This window comes from Uloborus diversus, chromosome 9, assembly GCF_026930045.1.
Source record: "Uloborus diversus isolate 005 chromosome 9, Udiv.v.3.1, whole genome shotgun sequence".
NCBI classification, from domain to species: Eukaryota; Metazoa; Arthropoda; class Arachnida; order Araneae; family Uloboridae; genus Uloborus; species Uloborus diversus.
Window position 1 is genome coordinate 74,713,144 of NC_072739.1, and position 12,811 is coordinate 74,725,954.

General features: G+C 34.0%; 1 protein-coding gene across 1 annotated transcript in view; it reads left to right on the top strand.

The window, feature by feature from the left end:
* The window catches only part of LOC129230321 (actin-related protein 5-like), a 37,226-nt gene that overhangs the window by 2,207 nt on the left and 22,208 nt on the right, over window positions 1-12,811 (top strand). The window contains exons 2-8 of the mRNA XM_054864720.1: window positions 2,713-2,814; window positions 4,297-4,385; window positions 4,474-4,578; window positions 4,762-4,873; window positions 6,897-6,995; window positions 9,442-9,632; window positions 12,265-12,381. Coding sequence (XP_054720695.1) covers window positions 2,713-2,814; window positions 4,297-4,385; window positions 4,474-4,578; window positions 4,762-4,873; window positions 6,897-6,995; window positions 9,442-9,632; window positions 12,265-12,381 — 815 coding nt within the window. The remainder of the gene's footprint in view (window positions 1-2,712; window positions 2,815-4,296; window positions 4,386-4,473; window positions 4,579-4,761; window positions 4,874-6,896; window positions 6,996-9,441; window positions 9,633-12,264; window positions 12,382-12,811) is intronic.

Sequence of the window (12,811 nt, forward strand, 5' to 3'; positions counted from 1 at the left end):
GGGGTTGAGGTGTAAAAGATATATATTCAATGCGTACTATGGTTGTGTTCGATGAGCGACCGGTAGCTCACTGGTTAAAGTAATGGCGTGAAATACTAAAGCTGTTACTACATAGGTAAAGTATGTGCAAAGGAAAACATCCAACGACACTCTCTGCGAATAAATATTCCAGCCATTTATCTAATACTAATGGCTAAAGTCCCCACATATGCACTTTACTCATGAAAAAGGGGGGGGGGGGGGTAGTGATGTGAAGCAGACTTTGCCATTGAAAATTTTACAGAAGACATTTTAAAAAGATTTTAGTCCTTCTATTTGGAGGTCGCTTTTTTAGGGAGGGGGGGGGGGGGTACTCGGTAAAATTCCGAAGGAACGAAGGGACATTGCTCTTGCAAGATGGGCAACCATCTCGCTCCATATGCTAAGATCTGCAATAGAGAACACAGAAAAGCTATCATCGGCCATCTCAGTGAATAAATATTTCCCTGATTTATTCTGATATAATAATGCTCAAGCAGGGCTACCACTGTGTGTGTGGGGGGGGGGGGGTATAGCATGGGCTGTATCAATGGAAATGTTAGAGAAATTGTTTTAAAAGAAATTTATTCTGTTCATAAAGAGGTCTTTTCAGAAAAGGAGCATTTTAAAGTTTAAAAGTTTTATGAGGTGAGCAGGGCCTGGAGAGCAAAATGAAATTCCGAGAGCTGATCAAAAATGAGCACCTACTTGATGTGGTTGCAACAAAATTAAATTTCAAAGTTTTAATTGGTTAAACTAATTAGTCTCTTAACTTGAGAACTTAAAGGGGGGAGGCATTACGCCCTCCTGACCCCAAAAATGATGAGTCTGACAGTTGTCAATTTTAATGTACTCATTTAAAAATAAAACAATCTTGAAAAAATAAATAGAATGTGCCTATTCGCAATTTAAAAGCTTGAGTATGCCACTTAGCAGTAATTTAACAAATTAGTCAAAGAGGTAACACGTTTCAATTTTTCACTGACAAGTCATATCGTACATAAGTGGTTGCTTTTTCTTTCTTTTTTTCAAAATCTTTCAGCCAGACATTGGAGGTAGAGCCCCTATATGAAAACGTAGTTTTGGAGGCAGAGCCGAGACCGAGACTGCATTGAACTTTTCACTCCAGCTTTCTTCGCTACTTCGTATCTAAATTTTCCCCCTTATCAAATCTGGGCTACGGATGGCTCAAAATTAAATTACACAGCCTTTTCGGTACTAAACAAAAGTGAAGGGATCGAAAGAAAATTAAAAATTCCATCTTATTGCTCAGTATATACTGCGGAGCTTACTGCAATTTGGTATGCAGCTAAATTCCTTATCAAGCATGAGTCCCCAGTGATAATTTTATCTGACTCACTAAGTGCAATAACGGCACTAAAAGAAAAAAATAGAAACGAAGAAATACTAATTTACAATACAAGATACCATTTATTAGAAATAGCAAAGAAGACAGAGATTAAAATAATCTGGGTACCCGGGCACAAAGGGATCCCGGATAACGAAATAGCCGATAACTTAGCAAAACAAGCTGAATCATGTCCCGAAACACCTATGATACCTATCAGTACCTAGAAAGACGTTCTTAACTATATTAAAAAAGAGAGGATCAAAGAAATGTTGAGAATTTGGGAGAGCTCAAAATATTACAAAAGATTCAAAGATGTTGAAAAGTCAATAAACCAAAATTACAAATGGATAAAAAACCGAAAAGAAGAAACAAAACTAAATAGAATATTAACTGATTCCTATCTAACAAAAGAGAAGCTTTTCAAAATAAGGAAATCAAACTCCCCCCTTTGTGATACGTGCCAAAAGATCGAAAATTCTGATCATATCATTTGGAATTGTGATAAAAACAAGGACCAAAGAACAGTTATACTAAATCAATTATCTACTAACGGATTTAATTTTTCTGACATTTTTTTGCCAAGATGCCCTCAAAATCCCAAGCCAGGGGAGGGGCATCCTGGCCTTGTTCTGAGATTGTCTTGTCTGGGAGCTCCTTTTATCCACGACAGAAGAGAAGCTCCTATTTTACATATTTTCCTTTCCTCCTGTTCTGAATTTTTACATAACCTGTTTCAAAATGAACTTATTCGGTTTTATATATTACTAATAGAGAAAAAAAAATTATATATAAATGCATTAACATATAAAAGTGTTTCCTTTTATCACTAAATGTTATGAAATTTTACTATTATATGTAATGGAGGCAAAGCGCTACGTACGCAGCCCTCATCATTTTATGTTATGGGTATTAAACCCACGAAGAAGAAGAAGAAATTTTCCCCCTTTCTGAGCATCCTGGAAACAACACAACTCTTAAAGATTGTTTGTTTACAAATTTCCAAGCGGTTCACTTTTTTTTCGAATCACGCTTAATTTATAATCTTCAGAATATTTTGTGAATTGTTATTCATTCTAATTCATGATTTTCAAAAACGATGAGTCAGTCAGGTACATATTGATCGAATAGCACAATAAAATATTCATAATTACATACAAAATTACGGCATAATATGGTTTTGACATTTGAAATTATGTGCTTTTCTTCTGTTTTTTTTTGAAATCGTCCAAACTTTTCGATTTAAGAAGCTGCTTAGTACTTGTTCTCGTGACTCATTTTGATCCCAATTTTGTGTACTATTTTATTTTAGCAACACTTTATTTATTGTTATTTCTCTTTTATAGGAAAAATCTATCCCATGCCGACTTATCAAGTCAAATCTGATCCTTTCTTGCCTTATTCTGATCAGCTTCTGAGATCCAAAGTTCCTTTGATCATCGATAATGGTATTTTAAATTTTTATTTCTTGGTGAGCATAAAATTCAAACTTTATTATTTCGTTTATTTCCACCAACTCTTTTCGTAACATAATATTTAATAATATTCCAAATGCGTGAGATTGGTATAAAAAACTACCTGTAACTTGGTGTTTTTCCGTTATTGCTGCCCCATTTCACCAAGAAAATGTAGAACAGCCTGATTTTTTATTTTGTACAATTTGACCCTTAAAAATGAGAATATAAGCTCTGCTCTTCATGATTTTTAGTGTTAGTTTGGCAGTGCAGGATTGAAATTCTTGGCTCTTTTATCCACCTCCCCCCCCCCCCCCATCATTTAAGAGGTCAGTCGGGTCAATTAGACACCTTAAATTGTAATGTTTTTACATTATTAATATTTTATCTTATAATTACCAGGGGCCGAACTAAGGATTTCGAACTGTTAGCCAGTAAATTAGCCAAATTTCAAAAGTTAACTTTTGAAATTCAGTTTTCAAACTTTAACTGATTTTAATGTATTTTTTGTCTTGGAGAAATATTTGATCAGAGAATGAAGTATAACTTATTTTTTGACAATCTTTTGAGGATAAGGCAGGGAAATATATTTTTTCTATGGAAATTTTAAAGAATTTTCTGTTTGCGAAATTGGAATTTTTTTCCCCGCATTTATGATTTTATCAAATTTGGCACTGTGATGAATGCTTAACATAGTCCCTGGTTAATATTTTTACATATGCCTTGGCATGTTTTTTGTGGGGGGGGGAGGGAGACGTAGGCAGTTTATATGAGGGGGCAAGTGAGGAAACTGATCCCTTACTTTTCAAAATTAAAAATTAACAAGTAATTGAAAAAGGATATTATACTCCATGAATTGATTTATTTCACCAAAAACTAAGCTAAATGTTCTTAATAAATGGGCTTTGCTAGTGTTTGTTCATAAGAATGGAACTTTGAAATGGAAAAGGATAGTCTATTGTGGTCATCCATTCTGAGTTTTGAGGCCATATTCAACACATTTTAGAAATTGTTTAATCTTTAATGTTAAAGTTCAAATTTGTAGTCCCAATTTTACAGAAAAAAAACCTTTAGGGACCATGCACCTAACCCTTCACTCCTCTTTTGACGTCTCCCTTTTTTTGTGCATCAGCTGCCTATGGGGAGGGAGGATTATAATTTACATTGAGTATATACCCTTTGCCCACCACCCTGGAAAAATTCAAAGTGATGGGCCTAACTTTTATGCTCATTTTTGACTGATGCAATCAGTACCGCAGTTTTAATCATTATTGATTATCAACTAGAATACTTACAGCAAAATATATTAAGAAAAATGAATATCAATTTAATGATATGATTCTAATAATAAGAATTTCTTTCTCTGTAATTTGATTGATTGGTGTAGCAATTACAGCCAATTGATTTTTGTATGTTAGATTTAATCTTTAGAAAATTTTGGAATGCATACAACATTAGTGATCATTTTCTGACTAGGTTCTTATCAATGCAAAGCAGGATGGGCAACTGACGAAAAACCACCTCTGGTGTTCAGAAATCTTGTTGCCAAGCTTCGTGGGAAAAAGGTAGCTATTTATTCTCAAAAATATCTATAGCAATAGTCCCAAATGATGAATATTACCTTTAATATTTGTCTGGTGAAATTTATTGCAGGAAAATGAGACCCACATAGGAAATGACATAAAAAATATTGAGGTCGTCCGATGGCTGTCGAAGACACAATTCGACAAAAACGTTGTGACGCAATTCGACATTCAGGTTGGTATCGTCTATCAGTTTTTACTCTTTCTTGCTTTGTTTTAAAAAAAGTTTGGATTTCATTATATTTTTGTTTTTTAAGCAATTTTCTGAATAGAGTTTTGTAGCTAAGGTATTTTATTAAGTTGATTTGAGCTACTATCCTTCCTTCATTTAATTAATCATGATTTTAAATCATTGCAGGAGAGCATCTTTGATTACATCTTCAACCACTTATGTATCAATACCGAGGGCCGCGTAGACCATCCCATCATCCTGACAGAACCTGTTTGCAACCCTAATTATTCAAGGCAATGTGAGTAAAAACGTATTCAGGACCTGATATACTATAGACAATGTAAATCAGGCCCTTTTAAAGCAGGGTATAAATTCCAGAAGTACATAAAGTGTTCTTCTTCCGCTCTACGGCCAAGGACAGATCAAGGCTATCTCAATAAGTTTTTGCTATAACCCGGTAGGGCTGGGCAATGTAGGAATTTCTACATTGTGATGCATCGCCAACCTTACATCACAATGTAGCAATGCATCACGATGTAAGTTTTTTTTTTTTTTTTAAATTAAACTTGCTTGTTTAAGTTTTACAATATATATGCAAGGTAGAAAAATTATATATCATGCCAGATACGAATTTACAGATTTTAGCCCCAGAAAAAAATTCATTATATTACAAAGTTAGTGAAAAATACGGAAGACAAGTTTTGAGATTACAATGAGCCTGTTTTTTCAATGGAAAAAGACGTAAGTAAATGGACACAAAGGCATGCATTCCATTCAAAAGCTCACGCATTCTTGCTTTAAAAGAGGTTCCTTGTCATCAGTAGCGGGAGAGAGGGGCCGCGCCAAGTGACACTCAAAGAAGATTTCATAGTTTATAAAAAATATAAATACATAAAATGGATTTACAGTTTATATCTGTGTTCAAAACTATTGTTATTCCCCAAAAAAAAGAACTGTGTTGTTTATGAAAATTATGTAAGTTTCATTTTTGCATAAAACATTCATAAAGGATTTTTTTGGGGGGGTGGGGAGAGGTCGGTAACATTACGAGTTACCGACCCGTGTGACATCTGTGCTAGGAACTCCATTTCTTGTAACACCAAAATACATGTTGCATTTTTTGTTGCTATTTTGCTCTTTAAATTATGCTTTTTTTTCTGGCGAGTGACTATATGATGAACTTACTAGTTCATCAACATATCTTTCGGCTGTAACGACGAACACATGGGCAATTCTTGCATGTTTTGGGAGAAATGAAAGTCTAACTCTTCGCACATTCATTGTTAAATCAGATTGGATTGATACACTTCTAATTAACATTAGTGTGAAAAATTAGAGATTAAAATGACAGCAACCTTCGACCGGTGTCTGTACATCGGAGCAGTATCAATACATAGGTTTAGAGAAAAATTTGAAACTGGTTTAATGATGTAGGATGCACATCAGTTTTTGGCGATGCATCGATGTATCGCCCAGCCCTACTACCTGGTTAGGCACCATTATTCTCCATCTTCTCGCTTCAGTTGCTTGGAGCTCTTTTTAAACACTTGCCCGCCTTATGGCTGGTTAAACCTCTCTGTTTGGCCTCACCGGGTTTAGAAAAGGTCACTCTCTTCATTGGATTGATGCCCTCCGATTTGTATAGATGTCCTAGCCATCTAATGCAATTAGCTTTAATGACATTGAAAATCTTATAACTTCCTATGAACTCCTGAAAGAAATGCTAATCTGTAAGAGTGAAGAAAATTAGTGTGCTTTATTTTGATTTTCTCTTTGAAGTGGGAACCCTCATGTACTTTCATGGAGATTGTTCTTATCCAAGCAAATTCCAATTACTTTTTGAATGGTTAATTTTTGAGATGGCACATTTTGTAAAAAATTTACTTTCCTGTTTTGAAAAATGCAACTGAATTATTTTTGATTAGTGTGCTGAAATATGGTTAAGCGACAATGTAACCAATGTTGAAGACTTTTTTTCCAAGACTAAAATAAATTTTTTATGTTTTCAAATGTCCTCTTATTGATTGAATGTACCATACTGGATATATTTGAGGTTATTTTTTTCTAATTAAATATTCTTTTTATTTTAGCTATTTATTCTTTTTATTTAATCAATATAAATTAATTGTAACTTTTGCCACTTTTTTATGTGAAACTAAAAGCTAATTTTGTCAAAATAACTGTAATGAATAGCGGTTGTTTAGCATAGTTTAAATTTTCCATTTTTTAATTAGCCCTTATCTTAAAAAAGAAAATACAAAAGTTAAAAATTTTATTATGTCGTTTTTCATCCTGAGTTAAAACTTTTATTTTAATTTCAGTAATGTCAGAACTACTTTTTGAATGCTACAATGTTCCACAAGTTGGATATGGCATTGATTCCCTCTTCAGCTTCTACAATTATAATTATAAGCCTAAAGGTTTGTTTTGTATTTTGATCTTTTGATTGCTATCTATTTATTTCTTTTTTTTAATTTTATTTATTTATTTATTTATTTATTTATTGTCTTATACTATTTGTGGAGTTCTCTGATAAGCAGTCATATTGCAGGGTAGAAAGTTGTTGGAGAAAAGCATATTTCCATGAAGCTCTTGAGGCAATTCAAAAACCGATTAAATAACAAAAGTGAAAAACATAGCCTATTAAAACATCATACAAGTTAAGCATGAAAAGAAGAGAACTAAATTCATTCTTCAAAGGTTTTTGTAGTTTGGTGTCTGCTTTGTCAATATTTGATTCATTAGAGAAAACATGAACAAACTATAAAAAAAGCAGTCGGAAATGCAATGTATAAAATTGTGACAGCCTATATACTAGTACAAATAAAAACAATTAAAATGAGTTTCAAAACTCTGAAAACAGGGTTATGAGTGCAAACTCTTTCATCAGTGCAAAAAAAAAAAAAAAAATCGATACCTAAGTTCGACAACCAACAAGAAAACGAGAAACGTTCACGAAACAAATTTCTCGTTCACTTATCCATTGTCGAACTTTGGTATCCATTTGTTTTTGCACTGATGAAGGGGCTTGCATTTATTATTCTGAAACAGCTATTTGCTGAGTTTTTTTTAAAACTCTTTTCAATTGTTTTTTATTTATTTATTTATTTATTTTTGTGCTAGTATATATACGAGGGCTATCCAGAAAGTAGATTACATTTTGGAATAAAAAATAAACAAAGTATAGGAAATTTTTTTTATTATATACAGATGAAAGCCACACTCAAATACTACTTTTCGACATAGTCACCATACAAATTAAGGCATTTATCGTAGCGATGTACGAGCTTGGAAATTCCTTCGTCGAAAAATTCGGCCGCCTGCGCCTTCAACCACTCCGTTACCTCTTCTTGCAGCTGTGCGTCGTCATCAAAACGCTGCATAGCCAGCCACTTCTTCATTGCTGGGAATAGGTGGAAGTCGCTCGGTGCCAGGTCGGGACTGTACGGTGGATGAGGAAACAACTCCCACTTAAAAGATTCAAGAACATTACGAGTGACATTTGCCGTGTGGGGCCGGGCGTTGTCGTGAAACAACAAGATCTTAGAGCTCAACATTCCTCTGCGCTTGTTTTGAATTGCTCTTCTCAGTTTTTGGAGAGTTTGGCAATACCTTTGAGAGTTTATTGTAGTGCCTCTTTCCAGGAAGTCCACCAAAATCACACCTTTTCTGTCCCAAAAAACAGTCGCCATGATCTTCCTTGCCGACATTGTTTGCATGCATTTCTTGGGTTTTTGGGGAGAACTTGTGTGCCCCCACTGCATTGATTGCAATTTCGTTTCACAGTTCACGTGTTTCACCCATGTTTCGTCACCAGTAACGATGCGATCGAGTAAAAAGTCACCATCCTTATGGTAAGCGTCCAAAAAGTTCAACGCTGCAGCCATTCGCTGATTTTTGTGGTCCTCTGTCAAGATTTTTGGAATCCATCTTGCACAAAACTTGTGGTAACCAAGCTTTTCGCTGATGATTTCGTGCACCAAACTTTGCGAAATTTGTGGAAAACTTAAAAAAAGTTCCGTTATTGTGAAATTTCGATTTTCCCGGACTTTAGCATCGACTTTTTCGAGAAGTTCGGCGTTCACTATGCTGGGTCTCCCACTTCGATCTTCGTCGTGAACATTGGTTCGGCCATTTTTAAATCTTATGACCCACTGACGCACTCCACCTTCAGTGATAATGTTGTCCCCATACACTTCACAAAGCTGCCGATAGATTTCTATCGGTTTACAGTTTTTTGCAGTCAGAAACCTTATTACTGCGCGCACCTCGCAGCTCGCGGGATTTTCAATTAACGCAGACATTTCAAACCGTCACAGTATCTGAACGAACACAGCACGAACCTCTCACTAGCACGGCTAGATGCAGACTGAGCTGCGCAACGCTTTGACCCCAAGATGGCCGCGCTAGCCCCGCCCCTAGCGGACACAGACGAAAACGTAATCTACTTTCTGGATAGCCCTCGTATGTTGTCACAATTTTACACATGAACAAACTGTTCCAGCTGCTAAAGGTAAAATGTAAGTATAAAAGACATTTGAGAAACAATTAAAGTGTTTCCAATAATCATTAGTAACATGTATTTCCAAATAGTTAAATTGAATTTGCAATTAGTGAATCAAAAATTGAATTTCCCTAAGAGGTCGTTCACAAATGATGTCACACTTTGAGGAGGGAGTTGAAGAAATTGTAACAGTTTGTGACAAGGGAGAGAGAGGGAGTAACAAGAAGTGTTACATCTGTATCACCTTTTTTATTACAATATGTTTGTGAAAAATAGTGGGATATGTGACAAAGGGGGTGGGGAGGGACTAAGATAAAGTGGGCTCTTTTATGAGAGAAATTCATCCGTCATCGCTTCTTCAGGTGTGTATGGGCTTGTTGTGTCCTTGGGGCACACTGCCACCCATGTGTTGCCTGTTGTGCGTTCGAAGTTTGATGTCCGGAATGCCAAGCGCATAAATGTGGGATCACAGCACATGGTCAACTTCCTCCAACGCCTGTTGCAACTGAAGTACCCAGTTCATTCTTCGGTCATCACTCCCAGCCGTACAGAGGTGAGTGATTTTTTCCCCCTCTTATGACTTTTCTTTCTCAATGGTTTATGTAGTTCTTTATTGGAGGGAACCCTTAGAGCAGGAATTAGTAATAAGAGGAAAAAAATAAATGTTTAGTTAGAAAAAACTGCGGCAAAGATCCCCCTTATCACATAGTTCAGCTAAGATGAATTGGAGACATGTTTTACCAATCATGTATGTCTATCTAGGGAACAAAATATGATTTTTTACTTTACTTTATACAATACTTTTACTTTTTACAATACTTTACTTTAAAATATATCATGGGACTTAGGATCCTTGCTTCAAGAATTGAAGACTCTCTCTCTCTACCTTTTATCCCTTCCAAATGGGTAAATCTTATACGGGCTACTTCAGAATTACAGGTTATTTTAAGTTCCCAAATCCTGAAATTCTTTTTTTTTTTTTTTGAATCGCTAGAACCTTAATTTGTAAGAAAAAAATTTCAAAGAATTTTTTTTGTCTTCAAAAGTTTTAAATTGTTTTATTTATATGAACCTATTGAATCTAGTGTGAAAAAGAGAAACAAGTGTAATCATTCCTGAAACAATCTCACAGTGACCATAAAAAAATTGAAAAATGAAACTTGTTTAATATTTCAATTTTTTCTAAGGATTCTTCTTCATTGCCCCTATGCAATGCATAAGTTTACCCCCCTCCCCCTCAATGGTCCTGGAAATAATCAATCCTGTTGATAATCATTACACAGTAACAGCTGAAAATTCTATTTGACGTTCTACACATTTCATGGGGCTTTCTAAAAATTAAAAAAAGTCAAATGTTGGGTTTTTTTATTGCTCAAACAATAGCCTTTATGTTTTGTTAACTTCTAAATTGATTGTTACAAATAACATAAAAACAATGGTCTTGGTTTATTGGGACTTAGTTATATTCATGCTTGATTATATTTATTTCATAAAGTATAATCGTATAATGTGATGGCAGGGCCGGATTTGGAAGTGTGGAAGCTCTGAGGCAATGAAGGAGTGCAGGCCCGTAATCAGGGTTCGAAAAGATCATCATATTTTCGAAAATACCCGATACTTTGATATATATCCGAATATTTTGATATATATGTAAATATCCAATATTTTCGTCCCATGAAAGTTAGGATATTTTGTAAAAATTTTATTGTGGAGGCCCCGTGGCAGTAGCCCGCCTGCTCTCCCCTAAATCCGGCCCTGTGTGGTGGTGTATGAGATATTTAATAAAACATTCAATTGTAGTTTTGATTTGTATAACTTTATTAAATGTAACTTTTAGGTCATGTTTAAGATTATGTATGTGTTAGTGATGTTTATTGTATGCAAAATGGTTAGGAACCTGAATTTTTATATTTTCTTGCAGTAAAAGTGCTATTGAGGATTACTCCTTTTTTTTACACTTTTTATACAGGCAAACCTCATATCGCAACACTTGATTTCACAACACTCTGAATGTCCTGTTAGCATTGCAAAGTCCCAAATTTATGTAATAAAACCTCAATGTTAAGTGGCTCTAGGCTTCATGACAGTGCTCTATTGTGAAAATCTGGTTACCACGACACTTTGGATTCCTTGGCAGTATTGTTTTTTTTTTTGCAGTTGCAATATTTCTTATGAAATAATGAAAACACCTGAAAAGATATTGTAGGAATTGAATTGTTATTCAAAAATAAAAAAGCAAATGCTTATCTATATACATAAATGGCTACTTCTTTATGTAAGGATGTCCGGGGTAAACTTCAAAACTACTGGACCGATTTTAACCATTTTTTCACCACAAATAGCTACATTATCAGGAAGCAACATAGGCTATAATTTATTTCTAAAAAACTTAGTTTAAAAAAGTTATGATGGAAAACAGTTACTTTCATGTAATTTCCCCATTGAATGATTAAATATAAAACCCATTGTTACAAAAATGCTTTGCCTTACAACAGCAATATTAATGGTAATCATAATGAAAATTTTGAATCAAGGTTTCTCCGGAACAAACATGAGTTTAAAGGCATTTAAATATTTGGTGTGTACTATTTAATTAAATAAATAAAACGCACGGTAATTTTAGTGATCTTTGTTTTTATTAGTTCATATTTTGGAAATTCTTCAAATTTTATATGCTTAAATGTTGTGCTTTTGTTTCTAACTGAATACTATTTCGTTATTCATACTTATTGCTATTTTACTTTTATGGGTAAGGAAGAAGCTCGATTTTTAATCATGTCAAAGCGGTGTCTTTTGAGTTCTTTCAGTTATAAAAAAAGAAAAACGAATGAAAGTAGCGATTGTTTCTCACAATTATTACTGACCCAGGCAATGCTGGGTATTTTTGCTAGTTAGAAATATTTTAGAGAAAATAAAAAAATGAGTTAAGTATAGTTTTTTTTTATGGCCTTGTCATTCAATAATTCAAAACTAAGTTAATTGAATTTAATTAATAACATCAAATTATTAATCAATTTATTTAGTCTGTATTTTTTTATAAAATATTGTTTAATTACTTATTTTTGAACTTTTCTGATTATGACGACACTTTGTAGTCTTAAGGGATAGCCAGATTCAACGGTATTTTTAAAATCTTGAATATGTTGTTATTTGTTTCTAATGTTGTTTCATTCTGTTGCCTTTAGAGCCTGATTCATGAGCACATGTATGTCAGTACCTCTTACATGGAAGATATTCATAAATGGGAAAATGAAGCTTATGTCAAAAATAATACCCATATTGTTCAACTTCCCTATGCTACAGTAAGTATTATTTCTTGTTCAACAAGTTCAAACTTTTAATCATTCACTAATTTTTTGCTTTGGTAGCTGAATTTATACCTTTAAAAATGTCAAAACAGATTCATTAGACTAGTGTTTTACAACAACTTTTAACACTCAAACCTATAAAAATTTGAAAAAAATTCGCCAGCTGTTATTTCTTTTGTCCCCCCTTCTCCGCAAAAAAAAACAAAACTTTTAATGTGTATTGTGTAACATATCATATCATTATTTTATATCATATCAATATTTCTGATGTTTGATTTAAACTTCTGGTTTGGCAACGCTATCACTAATTCAGCTAAACTTGCATTCTTGTGAATAAAGGTTTGTTCTTTTTATCTGGTGTTCGTCAGTGTTCTGTTCATGAAGTAATTTTCTGACAAGAGTATTCTATCTTACACTTTACATT